Here is a 17,130-nt window from a genome sequence, read left to right on the forward strand (position 1 = left end):
GACAACGCAGTACGCAAAACATCTATGGCAAAGTGGACAAGGAAAAAGGCGAAAACGAAAAAATGTAAGCCACCTTTGATTGTAAGCCGCCCTTGAATTTAAGCCGCAAACATGATGGAAAAAAAAACTATATAAGCCGCGGCTTACAATCAAGTAAATACGATAGTTGGCTGAACACAAACTTCCGTTGTGCTAGAGCTAGTGAGTGTTCAGTTTTGTTCTAACAGCCCGGTGGAACTGTACCACAGAACTCCTTCTTTCAACTGATGATGCTTTTGTTAAGTTTATTGAATTATGCCCATTTTAAAAAACGCACTCCAGGTTAATAGCTGTCACATCAAATGTTTTGCCGCGCATATGCCATCATTGCTATTATTTTTATGTTATTTGAAGCACCTCATGTTTCAAATTGAGCTTGGACGAGAAAGGGTTGACACTCTCCCAGACTCCACACAAATACATTAACACTTTAACCAAGTTTTATTTGAATTGCACAATTCATTTGGTATAAACACAAATTTTTTCACAACATTTTCCACAGATAAAACAAAATAATGACACTGCTTCATCCTGCAAAGTATCAAAAGACTGCAAAGAAACAAGTAACTTATAGGCTATTCTCATTTAAACCACGGCAGAAAACTTTCACGAGTAAAAATAACATGATTATTAAACTAACCATACAAAAAAAAACTAGAGATCCATTAACTAGTGTAACGGACACTTACTTTGAATTGAATTCACCTTGAATTCATTAAATATAGTATCACAAATTTCAACCAACAACATGAATTAAAGGTTCACGGAAAATTCGTCTATTTTGATTTTAGAATTAAATTTGTTTAAAAATAACTACGGTTGTGGGGGAAGTCCCTCTTGCGGAGCATCATTTCTTGGGGGTGCCTGTCCACCCGCGTCCAGTGCCTCAGGTGGGGTCTCCTTCGATTCACCGCCAATATCTACTCCTTGGGCCTTCTTAAGCTTCTCTAGCTCTTCATGAGCTTTCTCTATGGCTTGTTGTTTCTCCTCCTCGGGAGCTTTATCCAATCGCTCTTTGATTTGATCAGTAATCTTCTCACCAGCTTCATGCTGACAACAAATATGTGAATGAGTTGAAACAAATTGAACAGAAAACAGTTGACAGCGAACAGAAGTTTATGATGTTGCAAAGGTACCAAATTTTAAACTGTTTGTCTTGTTTCGATCTCAAGAACATTATGGCGTCGTGTTTTGTCGCTTCTACCTCTTTCCAGACCTCTGGTATGTTTGGTATACTCTTACTGTATATTGTTTTCGTTGTGATGGTCACAAATAACACAAAACTGAACCAAAAGGCAACATATTACTGTTAACAGGGCAATGGCGTCGGAGTTGGCGAGATTTTGGAGTGTACGGAGTCGGCCAGTTATAAATCGAGAAATCGGAGTCGCATATTTTTCGCCCGACTCTACAGTTCTGGCTGTCAACAGACGCATCGACTTGGCCGGAAATTTAAAAAAATTTACGCTGTGCCTGTTTTTCCAGTTAAAGAGAATTATTTTAATTACTTTCTGTATATAAAATCAGCAGTCACGACTTTCTAATAATAATATAAGTGCAATTGCCACTAGTGTGCTGTTGTCGATACAATTCAATCGGAATGATAGGATATCAATTCTGGATGCCCAGTTGCGTGACGAGAGCCTGGCGTTAATTCCGAACGACCATCTGTTGGCAAGACATTAAATGATTTGCTTCAAGGTGGAAACGAAGATGATTTTTCTTCCATTTTTAATCAGTCGTAAACCTAACTCTCGATTAGGAGAGATTTTGCTGCACCATAAAACAACAAAGTAATTGTATCGGCTAAAATTACTTAAACCGCAACGAAACGAACAATTTGAATGCTTTTGTGTTGTAGCACTATGCCCTCGTCAAAACAGTGACCTAAAACCTACTAGCATGGCAAGCATGGAAAAAAACATTAATTATAGGAGAGGTTACATTTACATGATTCCCAAACAAATTGAGCGCTAGAACAATTCTGCAGCCACTTTCTAGTGAACAAAACAAGAACAGCAATAGAAAAGATGTAATTGGTTTGTCCCTAACTGAGAGCTGGGCCTTAAACATGTTTTTTTCTGTTTTGTGTAGTTTTCTACCCACTTCGTGGCAACAAAAACCAACCTTTTGCACTTCTTGTTTCATTTTTAAGACTTCTTTGCTTTGTTGCTGAAGATCTTTGTGGATTTCCTGAAGCTTTTGCTCTTGTTCCTTTATTTCCATTTCACGATCTTCTAAAACCAATTTTTCTTCTTCTTCGATTTGTCCATCCTGAAAGTAAAAACATCTGTGATCATCAGGCTCAGTTGTACCGCAGAGTTGACTTGTTTGTTGAATAGCTTGTAGGCCATGATGGTAGTTTTGATTGATGCTGGTCTTACTGAATGAGTTGCTGACTTTAATTTACATGGATTAGTTTTTCGACAAGTTTTTTCCATATGACGTTGAAAAAGTGGACATGAAAAATCTAGCCCAATAAGTCGGCAGTATTTGACAACCCGTCAAATAGCGTTAAAATGGCCGATTCTTGTTCTTGTGCGGTTTAATGTTACCCAATCTCGTCCCTGATATTTGATGAAATCACAAGCGTTCACTTGCTCTACAGTGTATAAGTCCAAAATGTTTGGGTTTAAGAGTAAGTTCCGTGAAGGGTAACTTTTAGTACCAGTGAAAAGTGACAAACAAACTTTACAAAAATTATCACGACTAATCCAACCGTTTGAAAATACAGTATGAAAAGCATCGTATGTTGTGCAATGCATCATAAAGAAGTTGTTGAAGAAAGAGGTGTTAACGCTGTCCTGAAAGGACGTGTTCATGAATCATAACGTGTCATAACAACAATTGAGTTGTTGAAGTCAGAAACTCGATCGATGAGCTAAGATACAAACACCGATATGACCACGGTAGCTGATTTCATGCAAATTTCAAGAAAAACATAAAACATTACTAAACTACAGTAATATCTGCGAAGAACAGTGCATCTTTTCAAGAGAAATTGTCTAGCTGCTTTGATAACCTTTAAAGGTCAACCGCTGAAAAATGTCGTCGAAAAACTGTCCTTGGAAGATAACAGTAAAAAGTTACAAAATAAAAAAAATTTCCTAGCGTTGCTATTTTGTGGTTCGCACATGTTACATAAATATCAACTTGAGCATCTTCTTACTCACCTCGGATGCAAGCTTCTTCTCTTCACTCAACTCTCTTCTCATTCCTCCGAGATTTTTCGCTTCTTCTTTTAAAAGCTCTATTTTGCGTTTGATTTCAGCTTCTTGCTCTGTAATAGATCCTCTGTATTTTTCCAATTCATCTTTTGTAAAAAGAGAATGCTCCATAAGTAATTGGTCGATCGTCTGAAAAGCGAATACCAGATAAGAAAAGCGTCGCGAAAACTTAAACTTTAAAATTAGGCGTTCTTACGCGAGAGCAAGTGGAAATGTGTGGAAGTTTGGGAAATGAATGTGTTGAAAAAAAATCAATAGTTTTTATCTATCTATATACAGTCTAAACTAAACTTTTTCCAGTTAGTTTTTTCCACTTTTGATCAATGTCTTGAAATATTATGATAATTGTCACTGGCACCGATGGTCTTAAATTCATGTTAACGGTATTTAAGCATTCATAGTGGATCTCTGGGGGATATTGAAATCTACCTTGTAAGAGTCCTCGTCGGGCTCGGCAAATTCATTACTATTTGTGTAAACGAGAAACTCATCCATGGAGATGAGACCATTTGCGTCCTTGTCAACCTCCTTCATCACATGTTCTCTCATTCTTCTTCTCTCTTCTTCCATCTGCATGTAGTCGAAGTTTGGATCCGAATCATTGTAAGCGTTGGCAAGCTGTGGAAACAAATCATAATGGTCTACCAATCTTGAAGAGTTTCTTAAGAGATAAACTTCAACATGAATTTTCTTCAGGCTGCTATGCAATCCGTTTTTAATCAATACTCTCTGATACAATTTTTTGACAAAACAAACAACCTAAGACATTTTTCTTTAAATATGATAAAAAAATTAGTGGCACGATTGAACAAACGTAATGGATAAGTTGTAAGAGGCAAAAGCGTCGCTTTTAAACTCAAATCTGCGCTGCTGAAGAACGTCATATCATGCAGTAAAGCAAAACCGCAGACAATCCGAATGACTTACATCTTTTTCAAATAGAGCTTCTAACTCCATTGCATCTAAATAACCGTCCCCGTTGAGATCTGAAAAAAAATTTATACTTTTGTAACACGTATTTCTACAACATTGTTTTGGAAACCCAAAGCACATGAGCGTTGAGCGATGCAAAATACTATGCATAACGATGATGGGAAGAAACCTGAATCATAAACATGCCGTTCATTTTTACCACTTGCTTTTCTACCGTGACTTAGCGCTTTCATTACTATGCTTAGCAAATAAAATTAATCGAAGACCAGTTTCGGCAGTTTTTAAGGAAGTTGTTTGGGATACGTAATTGTGAAAATGCCTGTGATTTCATTCTGGCACATCACGTTTTTGATACCTGCATTTTAATTTTCTGTTAACTTCCTAAGCATCATGTTAAAACCTCCAAGTAGTATAAAAATGATACGTTTAATAGTTTCGATGCTATAAATGCTCAAAATGTCACAGCTTCGTAATATTTCGAACTTTTGATGAGAGAGGTGAGAAATTTATGAAACATTAAAATGCAAATATTTTATCTCAATAACGTGATGTGCCAGAAAAAACTTTTCGTAGCACAGGAATGATCATTCATAGGTATTAACACTTTTGATTTTAGAATAGAACTTTGCCAAACGCCCTTGTTATAAGCAGGCCTGTTAGTTCAATCGATCAACACCTGGCTCTATGAACAATGAAGTAGCAAGATCAAGTAATAAAATGGCTAAACTTCAACACATTTCAAAGACAGTGCTCAACTAAGTGCAGTGAATATTTTACGAGCAGCAACACAAGCGAGGTAACTCGGACTGCATGAGTGGGATAAGAGCAGTGAAGCGTGCACTCCTATCAGTTACTGTTAGCCAAGAAAATATGATAGAAAACGAAAAAACAACAAATCAGCACAACTAAGCGGCATGCAAAGGAGAGTTAAAACGTGAGGACGTGCATTGAAATAATGAACATAAATGCGATGATTTTCTAACCAATACTATTTTCAAAAAAATAAACCAATGCAACGAAATTTATGAAACAAAACACTTGATTTTTTTAAATTAGGCTCGGTTATTTGAACATGTAAACTCTAAATAGGATTAAACACGAGAGAACAAAAGTGACTTACTACGAATTTCCATTAGTATTTTGACGTGCACAAGTATGCGTACAAAAATAACTAATTGGCATGCACCACAGAAAAAGGCGATTGGGTCAGGTGTTGGGGATTGTGATGATGGCCTGTGAAAATTGCAAAAATGTGGAGTATTTCGTTTCTATAGCAATACAAGAACTACCAGTGAAAAACAGCCACCAAACTTTTTTCTGAGAACGTTATCACAGCGAACATAAATCGAATGAGATTTGTTATTAACAAGCCATTTCAATTTATGATCAGACTATAGCGACCTATAAACAGGCCTTTCCAAGGTGTGAGTCAATTATAACGACTGCAGATGACTGCTGATGAAATTTATAACGACTGCTGATGAAATTATAACGACTGCTGATGAACTTTGGATTAAAACTCCACCCTGAATGTATTTTTAGTATAGCTTTGGTAGAGAGATAATTCTTGAATATCATAGACAGATGATTGATAACAACTTGATAAAATTGAATTGCATAATTCAAAAACAATATGTAAAGCTAACAAAATATTAAATTGGAACGTTTTCGGCAAGATTTTCTGCCCTCGTCGAAAAATAACTTAATTCATCTAAACAAAACATAAAAACAAACATTTGAAATTAATTACAATCTGCACTGAGCTAGGTACAAATGCAACTTAAGAACAGACACAAAAGGCGTAAACATTCTATTAGTTTAATATGTTGTTATTTTGTCATATTATGTATTGTTTTTGAATTATAATATATAGGCCTATATAATAATTCAATCTTATCAAGTTGTTTTCAATCATTTGTCTAATGTATTTTTAGTCTTTGAAATAATTTATCGGTATGGTTTGTAACAATCACATAGAAAACAGCTAAAAAGAAACACAGATAATTTGAAAATAAACTTAAAAGAACAGAAAACTAAAGGTTATCAATTATCATGTTTAAGCTGCTAGTATTTTCCATGTTTACAACGTAAATCGCATGCAAATGTTCAATCCAACCATCACTGAAACCCTCACCCAACGCCAAAGCAGTTTTCGTATTAGATCAGCCTCATTTAATGATGAATAAATTAAAAATAAAACACCAATTTTATGAAACACCCATGCACTTAATTTTCACTCAAGTTACAATGCGACCCATCGATCTGATCAATTCTTTCTCACCATGCATAGTGAAGAAAGTTTTGGGATTAAATTCCTGATCACTCAATCCGTCCTCTTCGTTCCAAACTTCCTCTAGCTGCGCCTTACTCCCCTGTTGTGACATGTGTGTGGCAGAACGTGTGCAGAACGTTTTCATGAGAGTGGTTTCAATGTTTTGTTATATGTGGAATGTGGATTGCATGTGCATAAGTGGTAAAGAAGAAAGTGAGATGACGTAAGCAGCAGTGGTTACAAAGGGGCCGTAAAAGTGCAATGAAATCAAAAGAGCAATTTAAGAAAATTTGTCCATTTTTTTTTACGATAGTGACGATAATACGAAAGTGTTCCATTCAGCAATGTTCATGCAGTGTCATATGGTGTAATGAATGTCGAGAAATTAAACCAAAAAAATCAGGTTAGTCAAATTACTTTGTCATCATTCTTAGTTCATTCACATATTTTCAAGTCAACAACATGCGGTGGCCATTGGCCAACATATGCCAAGTTAACATGAAAAGATAAAAATGCAACCAAGAAATTAATCGTTTTGATCGATCAGAAAACTGACCATGTAGGTAAAAGAAGGTTTTAGGATTAAAATCTTCATCTTTTAAACCATCTTCTGATTCCCAAACTTCTTTCAATTGCTCTTTACTTGCCTATGAAGTTATTTCGTTTACAAATTCTATTAAAAACCATAGACAGACAATCGATAACAACTTAATAACATTGAATTGCATAATTCAAAATTAATACAGAAATGAAACAGATACATAATTTCAAACGTTTTCGGCAAAACTTTCTGCCCTCTTCAGGAAAATATCTTAATTCATCTAAACAAAACAAAATTATTCGTGAAATGTTAATAATGTTATTAATCGCTAAAGGGGCATCTTTTTTGTTGAATTTGTATTAGCTTACGTTTATTTTATGTTATGTTGTCCGCTCACTATCTTGTCTCATGACCACACTCCCGCATAATTATGACAGATTGCTACCACCTTTTGTGTTTGTTCGTCAGTTGTTGCTTGTACGCAGGTCAGTGCAGTTTTATTGAATTTCAGTCATTTATTATTAACATTTCACGAATAATTTTGTTTTGTTTAGATGAATTAAGATATTTTCCTGAAGAGGGCAGAAAGTTTTGCCGAAAACGTTTGAAATTATGTATCTGTTTCATTTCTGTATTAATTTTGAATTATGCAATTCAATGTTATTAAGTTGTTATCGATTGTCTGTCTATGGTTTTTAAAAAGTACCTCTCTACCAAAGCTATAAAATTCTATTAATATCTTAGTAAAATCAAAATAACGTGTTAAGAATTCAGATACAAAGCAAAGATCAGAATAGGCTACCAGTGACATGCATGAAAAGTTATCTTTAATTAGATTTTTTCTCGGGCGTTTAAGAAACAAAAAATTGCAAGTACATTTGGAAATCCATTCCTTCCGCCAAGCCCCAGAAGGGGAAGAAACGCCGACAGCTCATGGCAACAAACCCCACTATTAAGTATTGTACTCCAATATTTAACAGAGCCATACAGTTATACACCAACAATGTGTGATTGTAACGAGTTTACATGGTTCAAGTCAAAACTTATTCAATCGCTCAATTTTACCAGTGACAAAACTGTACATCATTTGGTTTGTTACATCAGAAAGGGTAAAACATTAGTTCGGCTCGACTTGTTGCGAAACTGCGTGAATTCGAACTGGTAATTATCGCAATAAAAATACATGTTTAAAACAGAGAACTGAAGTTTAGATCAAAATTTGTGCAAATAATCTGCGATTAATGGATTTAACTGACGGCGTTCAACCTGATTTTATTTAATTGGTGAGGAAGCTGAGATGAATCGTTAAAATTGAAAATTGACCGACACAAAGATATTGATGAAAAAAGAATTCAAATAACAAATACGTTACTGAACAAATTCCAAGTAACTTTATGACATTTTGACAAATTTAAGATTTTGTTTCCTTAGGTTGTGCAGCTGATAAATTGCTAAAATCCTTTAATTTCGAACAAATATACATGTGAATAACTTGGCAATAAAAATAAAGCTGGTAGGTTGACCAGTGAATAAAGATTGTGTTATTATGCAATGGCCTACAACCTTTTCCATCAATACATGTTAGGCTATGAAACGTTTTTCGCCAATACGTATTGATTTATGGCAAATTACAAATGTTGTTTCAAAAATTGAAATTAAAAATGTTATTATAATTACACTACAGTATAATCAAAAAGTTAATTAAAGAAAATCTAATTTAATAATTGATGAAAAAATACATATACTGAAAACGCCCCTTGATTACTTTTGTTGACTATTTGACCCATATCATTCACATTCAACAAAAACTTGCGTTTTCAAAAACAAAAATTTTAAGATTCATTTCTACCTACCGGGTGGTGGATACCATTATTTTCCACCAATTCTTTTTGATGTTTCATGTATTCCTCTCTGGCTTTTTCACGTTCCACTTTATTTAGCATTTGCATTTTCTCTTCTCTTTGCAATTCCTTTTTCATTTCATATTTTTTATAATCTTCATGACGTTCTTTGTCAAAATTTTCTAAATCATTAGTGGCCTGAAAAATGATTCATCAATGAATTAATAATTAAATAATGCTTTGTAAGCAAAACACAGCTAAACAGATTGCAATATATGCTTTGCTTGCATGCTTCAGCGAGTTCAGTGTCAGCATTTATGCTCATTAAAGTAATATCAGTGTTGCCAGTAGATTGAATTTTATGAACCCTTGAACAAACTTACAGCTTTAATAAGGTTTGTAAGATCTGCAGCTTCAAATGTGTGTGGATTGTCATGGTCAAGGTGGTTGGCTACCTGTGAGAGGTATTGTGACTTCTGTACTTTGCGACCTACAATGACATATGGTTTTGAATTGACATAAATAATGTCTCGTTTCATATGCATAGTGTTTAATCCATCATAGTTGTGCAGTACTCCAAGAGGTTTATAATGCAGACAGATGATATCATCAAAATGAACATTTTTTTAGTATTACAAATGACTACAGCAGCAAATACATCAAGATTGTTGCATTTGTTAACACAACAAAATGCCCATTACTATCAGCCTGAAATCCACTATAAAATGCTTGATATCAGATTGATCCACACTGCTGCCAGATAGCAGCTTCTAACTTCTTATGGACAGCTCAAATTAATGAAAATTTAGAAAATAGGCATGTGAAAAATGGTTTACTTCAAATAGCAATGGGCTATAAATGGGCAATTTTTAGTTTTGCTTTAGGGACAGTTTTTTTGTGTTCCATTTCACCTATCTCAACATAAAATGACAAAATTTTTGGTTTAAGTTCCAAGAAAAAAGTGTGCACGGCAAAAATTCAAAATGGCCGCCATTTTCCCTGAAAAATCACGTTCTTAGCCATAATTTGGTCATTTTAGAGTATTTTTACCTGGTTGTGGTGTCTTACCCCATGTTTGTGGGGTCAGGCAATCTGTTTAAGGGTCATTCCATTATAATTCAACAAGTGAAGGCAACCCGCCCCTCTTGGAATTTTTTTGTTTCTAAATATGTTGATGTGCATGAAATTCTGAATGCAACAAAAAAAAAATTATGAAAATTGATCAACCGGTTCACTAGATATGCCATTTTGAAATTTGTTGATCACTTGGTGGCGCTGATGAGCTCTCAAACATAAAAATGTCATTTGTTGCGCCCCCTGATGATAGAGAGGTGATCAAACATTCGATTTCACTATTTTTAAGGGTGAGGATTCCAAAAATGCAAGTGTTTTCTGTGTATTACTATCACAAAAAAAGTTATAGCAACTTCTATTGTTTTTAGGTGGTCGCAAAAAGACGCCCAAAAAGCCTTGTGGGAATCCACGTAGAGTGAAAAAAATTTTTTTGTAAGATAATCAAAGATGTATTTTATTATAAAAAAGAAAAAAATTAGAGGTGTTTTTTGTTATTTTTTTTTAAATTTAATTATAAAGTAAAGTATGGTTTTCACAGAATTTGTCCATTTTCAAGCCTTACATTGTTGTTCTTGTGTCATGTAATAATAGGCACACCAATGACATCATAATGGTTATTATTTCTTAACAATCAGCCTGTTAGTTGAGGTTCAAAATGGCTGCTCTTTTAAACCTGACTGCTTCCCTATTGTGTTTTCTATCTGAGAACACCCTGTGTAGGTTAGTTAGTGGGTGTTGTGAGTAGAAGGTATTGAGATGGAGGACTGCACTGTTGGAAAAAAAAGTAGTAGTACTTGTCATTTGAAATGGTATAGCCGTAAGGACAGCTACATAGCTTTGTCTGACCTTTCTGAAACTGAAACAAAGTTAGTTCTATGGAGATCTGGGATTGAACTTGAAAGAGGAACTGCCAATGTCAACAATTTGCAATCATCATTTGCTTACTTTCTGAAAAAATATTCGAATCATTAAATTATTGATTTCAAATGACAAGTATAATACTACTACTTTTTTTCCAACAGTGCAATCCTCCATCTCAATACCTTCTACTCACAACACCCACTAACTAACCTACACAGGGTGTTCTCAGACAGAAAACACAATAGGGAAGCAGTCAGGTTTAAAAGAGCAGCCATTTTGAACCTCAACTAACAGGCTGATTGTTAAGAAATAATAACCATTATGATGTCATTGGTGTGCCTATTATTACATGACACAAGAACAACAATGTAAGGCTTGGAAATGGACAAATTCTGTGAAAACCATACTTTACTTTAAAATTAAATTTTAAAAAAAATAACAAAAAACACCTCTAATTTTTTTCTTTTTTATAATAAAATACATCTTTGATTATCTTACAAAAAAAATTTTTTCACTCTACGTGGATTCCCACAAGGCTTTTTGGGCGTCTTTTTGCGACCACCTAAAAACAATAGAAGTTGCTATAACTTTTTTTGTGATAGTAATACACAGAAAACACTTGCGTTTTTGGAATCCTCATCCTTAAAAATAGTGAAATCGAATGTTTGATCACCTCTCTATCATCAGGGGGCGCAACAAATGACATTTTTATGTTTGTGAACTCATCAGCGCCACCAAGTGATCAACAAATTTCAAAATGGCATATCTAGTGAACCGGTTGATCAATTTTCATAATTTTTTCTTTGTTGCATTCAGAATTTTATGCACATCAACATATCTAAAAACAAAAAAATTCCAAGAGGGGCGGGTTGACTTTTTGAAGAAAATCTGTTGAATTATAATGGAATGACTCTTAAGCAATAATAAGTAGGGTTTAGCTTTCACATATAGAGTTATGATATAGTTTGACAAAATTACCCACTTTTTTAAACGTATTTCGTGGTTTTTGTTTCGAGCATCAGCAGACTACAATTACAAACTGTATGAAATTGTCCTGCCTTTAGCTAAATCAATAAAAAACTTCAAGCACAAAAAGGTACTCTGTCAGGAAGTAGCAGCTGCAAATGCCCTTGTAAATAAGAAGCCCACAACACAAGTAACTACACTTTGACACTACACAGAGAAGTAGGATAATAGACGGTGATTGGCGTCTATCCTACTTCGGTGATTCTCATCTTAAATTTTTTTAATGATGGTTACACTGAATGTAAAATGATCTCTCTTCGTCCTCTCTTCTTTGCCTTTGAAAATAGAGACTAAATAGTTGCCCTTATTGTTGAGATGATGAAGAGACTACAGGTAGCTGCCAATGACCCTCGCTGGACTGCAGTAGCCTACGTCTTTGGGAGCAGATTGATGCCCTCACGACAGCACCTGCAAGCAAAAATCTCAAGATTGAAATATGTGTTGCAGAACAACTGGCATTAAAGCATGTGTCATATCATTTGCTTTGTAAGTCTCATTCATGTGAACGGTTTGATACAGACAATTTCACAGCTCTCGAAAACAAAATTGGTCTTCGTAAACTCATTGTTGTGAAGAGAGAGCCAGCATTGCAGGCCTAGCTCCGGAAAAAAATCTGTGGTTGAAACTGCTCTGGGAGCTCTTATAAAGCTCTTAGCCCATGAGGGAAATGGCAAGACAGCATCTTTAGCAGTACATTTTGATTTGATTTTAGAGGAAGCTGGAGTATAAGTCATTTAGCCTCCACAAATAGCGACATTTTACCTGACTTGCATATCAGGCAGGTGCAGTCTATGATTGCATTCGTACATGAAGCAGTTACTTGCCAAGACACTGCTTAATAATCTTGTTGTAGCTTGTAAAATTTACCCTGAGAATGATTTGATCATAGCAGGATTCAAAGCACTTGCAAATTTTACACACCAAGTGACAATGCCCTTCCTTGACTGTGTGGAACGAGCAAACCAGGATTTGTTAATTGACATCCTTCTTCAGCTCTGCAGTGACCTTGCTGAAAAAAGATACACACCCTATGGGACTACTATGTAGAATGGACAGTTGGACACATGTGAAAATGGAAGACAATGCATCACAAAGCGATCTTGACCATCTTCTTCTTAGAGATGTGCGATTGTGCATCTAGGCTAGAAAAGTAGAACTGCAGTGCAAGCGTAAGTATTGGGATGTTGATCTTACTGCTGCTCGAGCAACTCTTCTCCATACACTGGCATCCGACCAACAAAAAAACCTGCTGACACAAACAATTTGAATGCAGTACTTGGCCAAGTTTGGTTATCTTGCTTCACAATCAGCCAAACACTCAAACAGGATGTTCAAGGCAAAGAGGATCAAAGATGACCTTACGCTAGCCTATAAGAAAAACAAATCAATGAAGTTTAGCGGTCAACCACTAGTACTATTCTCAAACAACTAGATTTAATGGAGGTGACCTGGAGCAACAAGCAGAAAGAGAAGAAAAAGAAAAGGTTGAAAGAGAATTTACAAAAAAGTGAGAGCCAGTGATTTTATTGACCAACTCGTTGTGAAATGGAAAAAAAAGACATAGGGGGCCTTTTACGTCTGTCCATGGAATAAAAACTCTTGTTTCTAAAACGCCACCTGAGCTAAAGACATTCTTAAGGCAAGAAATCCAATATCAGAAAGTCACCCACCAACATGATGCAGATGTCCGCAGAGATATTTACCAGGTCAACAAGGTATCCCAAAAGGAGATGATTGAGAACCTCACTGTACTCCTTGGAGGTGATTTCCAAGTTGAGGAAGCAGTGGTCTTCTCTTGTGAAGAGGAAATAGTGCAAACACTTACAGGAGCTAAAGATGCAGTGAGTAAGGATAAGGAAGGCCTGGTGTTCCAGCCAAACCAGTCACTTACCGTCATATGGGATGTGGGGGAAAACAAAAGATGATACTCTGGGTTTTACCTTGACGATAATGGGGGTAGAACATTTCGAGTAGACTATCTGATGCATGCTGGCACAGGAGATGAAACTTGGCAGCGACCACCTGGCACTGATAACATTCAGGACACTATGGAGCAACAGACCGTCCCTGTGACAGTTTCAGAAACTTAGGTCTTTTCTCGGAGAAAACCATGTTACATTTTAAACAATAGCCCTAAAATTGAAACTGTGTTTAAAGAAATAACCCAATAAAGGTGAAAAAAAAACGATAAATTTGGTAAAAATTAGTATTAAGTCAACCTCCAAACCTCAGTGACTTTTCTGATATGCACTAACAGATTGCCTGACCCCACAAACACAGGGTTGGACACCAGAACCAGTGAAAACAATCCCAAAATAGTAAAGTTGTGGCTAAAAATGTGATTTTTCATGAAAAATAGCGGCCATTTTGGATTTTTGCTCTGCACACTTTTTTCTTGGATACAAGATCAAAAATTTTGTCATTTTATGTTGAGATAGGTTAAATGGAATAGAAAAAAACTGTCCCCAGTGAAAAATAACAAAAAAAGTATTTTTGACCCATGTATAGCCCACTCCTACCTCAAATGATTTTAACCCTCTTGCATCAAGTTTAGGCTAAAACTATCAAGCTTATTAAATTGACAAGAGCTTGGTGGATCACACTCAATCATCGTATTAAGTTAAAACTATTAGGAAGCAACAACACAACACCTGACCTTTGTCTAAATTGCTCTTTGCATGTACAATCTTTCGTAATCTCCTGATTTCTTCTTTTTTCATTTCATTAAGTTTTTCTCGTATATCTTGTGGCATAAAATTAACTTCACTGCTAAGTTTTCCTCCCTGCAATTATATCCACCAATAGTTTTTATGAGAATATACGTATAACTTCATCATTAGCAATATATTAGCTTAAAGTAATATTAAACATATTTAAATGGAAGTCAAAGATTTGTCTTGAAAGTGTAGCGATAAAGGTTTGATTAAATATGTGTAGGAGTGTTCCCCAGGAGTGCTTACCTTTATATCATCAAAGTCAGCATTTTCCATTTTCTTCTTAAATTCTGGATTGCTCTCTAACAACTTGATGACTTGTTGTAAATATTGATCATAAAACAGTCCTGTGTTCTAAAAAGAATTGGTACATTATAGAAACTTTTATCCTTGGACTGAGATGCTACATTAGCCTCTTTAGCTAAATCCAGGCAGTTTCGTATGCAGTACAGATACTTATAAACTCTTTGAACAACTGACAACAAGTGACAACTTACATGGTCAGTTGGTCACTGTGACTGAAGGTTTAAAGTCAGAATAAAAATAAATAAAAGCAAATATAAAACAACTTGGACATCTAACATCACAATATCAGTTTAGCTACTGGCCTTTTTAGAGCCCAGAAGCTCAATCTGCTACAATGAGGTTCACATTATGAATTTTAGTTGTGCTGAAACATGTGTCGATGTATATATAACATACATCATACATCCACTTCAATATATATACCATGTATCAAAAAAATCTATAGATTCTAATAGAAACACTGTTAGGAGTGTTCAATTTCGATTATTTGAATATTCGAAATTCGAAATACAATTTATTTTCGATTTCCGAATTTCGATTTCGAATATCACAACTATTCACCACACTGCAAAATGTGATTTTATTGAAAGAAACGACATGAACATTCGCTAGAAAACGCGAAAAAAAAGTCATGAAAATTTGCGAAAAAACAACACAAAATAACGTCTACAGCTCCAGGCCCATGTTGGTGTTTATGAAAAGCTGATCAACATGGTCACCCGTCAGTCGGGATCTCAGCTTCGTGACGGTTAGGCCAGCTTTTGAAAACGATTGCTCCGCTGGAGCCGAGGTCGCTGGGATCCCAAACACTTCAAGTTCATTTTCACTGGCGCGAGATTTCACTGCAGAGTGCAGAGGTTTCGACTCGAAAGCGACATCGAGTATGTTTGCAAGCGCATCAAGCTAAATGCACGCTTCGTCCATGTAGCAAATTATGTTGTTTTTGGGTGCATTCAACATCTGATGACATTGAATCGACGCAAAATGGTAGATTTTTGCTTTGTCCCAGGCAGCAAAATCAGTCATTTTTACATTGATTCAACGTCTGCAGACATTAAATCAATGTAAAAATGACAGATTCTGTTGTCTGGTGTTGGATTGTAGCATCGCAACTCGTTCTAGTGATTATTTATCGCAAAGCTGTTGCGGTTTGCATTCAAAAAGTGTTTTCCTGCTGCCAATCGCTAGTTCATCTATTGTTTTATGTATCAATACAGCATAAAAAGTTGTCCCCACACAGAAATATGCGTGGGGGCCTGGCCCCCACGCAGGCCCGTAGCCAGCCGGGAGCCAGGGGGGCCTCGCCCCCCTGAAAAAAAATTTGCTCCCCCTTGACAAAATCTCAACATTCTCAAGCAACAGCTACAATTATAATGATTTTGCCCATTTAAATTTTTTCGCCCCCCCCCCCCCTTGCTAGTGCGGTCTGGCTACGGCCCTGCCCCCACGGCTTAGGCACATATGGATTCGGTAAAAAATGGATAAAACTGCGACAAAGCTCAGCCTACACTTTCTGCTATTGCACAACCTAGCTATCTTCATTCTTGAGAGAAATTTGGCATTAAAAATGCCAACCTGGCATCCCTGGTGCGGGACTGGCCGTTGGACCCGCGAGAGCGTGTGATAGTCACGTGATCGACGATGCGCATGCGTCGAAGTCTTTTTCGCTTGCAAAATGCGACAAGACAGATTTCGCGCCACTCGCGTTACTTTCAACCGCGTTCAGCCGAAAGGGCGGCTATAATTTCGAATATGTCCGATACGAAAAACGAATTTCGAATATCACCTTAATCGAAATCGAATCGAAATTGAACACCTCTAAACACTGTTTAGCTTATTTACAATATCAATGAAAATTGCAATTTAACCTATCGCTACAATAATTTTAAGTGGCAAGCTTGACATAAACAAAAGCTCACCATTGCTGCTGCTGCTTCTTCTTCTGAAAGTTCACCATCTGGATCAGGATCACCCTCTGAATCAGTAGATGGTGTTTTCTTTATAGCCGGTGCAGGTATTAAACTCATACATAATAATAAACATATTATTTTGTATAAAAACATGATTTGTAAAATGGTAGGTTTAATTTCTTAACATATAAAAAGGTTATTATGAAGTTATATACGATAATCAGTTTTTCAACAACCAGCTTAAGCTGCGAGTCAATCGAGGATTGCTGAAAAGTGGGTAGTATGCACATAAAAATTTATATTAAGGTTAACAATTTATATGTTTATTGCACGAGGCCTATAAACCATATTCAAGCTTGGTATCATGCTCAAAATGGTTGCACACC

General features: G+C 35.9%; 1 protein-coding gene across 2 annotated transcripts; it reads right to left on the reverse strand.

Annotated features, from left to right (window-relative positions):
* Positions 1–461: 461 nt before the first annotated feature.
* LOC145770430 (nucleobindin-2-like) lies at positions 462–16,919 on the reverse strand. Of its 2 annotated transcripts, none has more exons than XM_082582078.1 (11): positions 16,754–16,919; positions 14,775–14,882; positions 14,471–14,597; positions 9,237–9,343; positions 8,866–9,051; positions 6,481–6,571; positions 4,194–4,252; positions 3,696–3,884; positions 3,213–3,395; positions 2,167–2,313; positions 462–1,089 (listed from the first exon to the last, which is right to left on the reverse strand). In XM_082582078.1, the coding sequence occupies exons 1-11, from the start codon at positions 16,895–16,897 to the stop codon at positions 853–855; spliced, it is 1,578 nt and encodes a 525-aa protein (XP_082438204.1). In that variant the 5' UTR covers positions 16,898–16,919; the 3' UTR covers positions 462–852. The 2 variants fall into 2 exon arrangements, with proteins under 2 accessions (XP_082438204.1, XP_082438213.1); XM_082582087.1 differs by lacking the exon at positions 6,481–6,571 and adding an exon at positions 7,028–7,118.
* Between the last annotated feature and the right edge of the window lie 211 nt (positions 16,920–17,130).

The sequence above is a fragment of the Aplidium turbinatum genome, chromosome 1 (genome assembly GCF_918807975.1).
Source record: "Aplidium turbinatum chromosome 1, kaAplTurb1.1, whole genome shotgun sequence".
Lineage (NCBI taxonomy): Eukaryota > Metazoa > Chordata > Ascidiacea > Aplousobranchia > Polyclinidae > Aplidium > Aplidium turbinatum.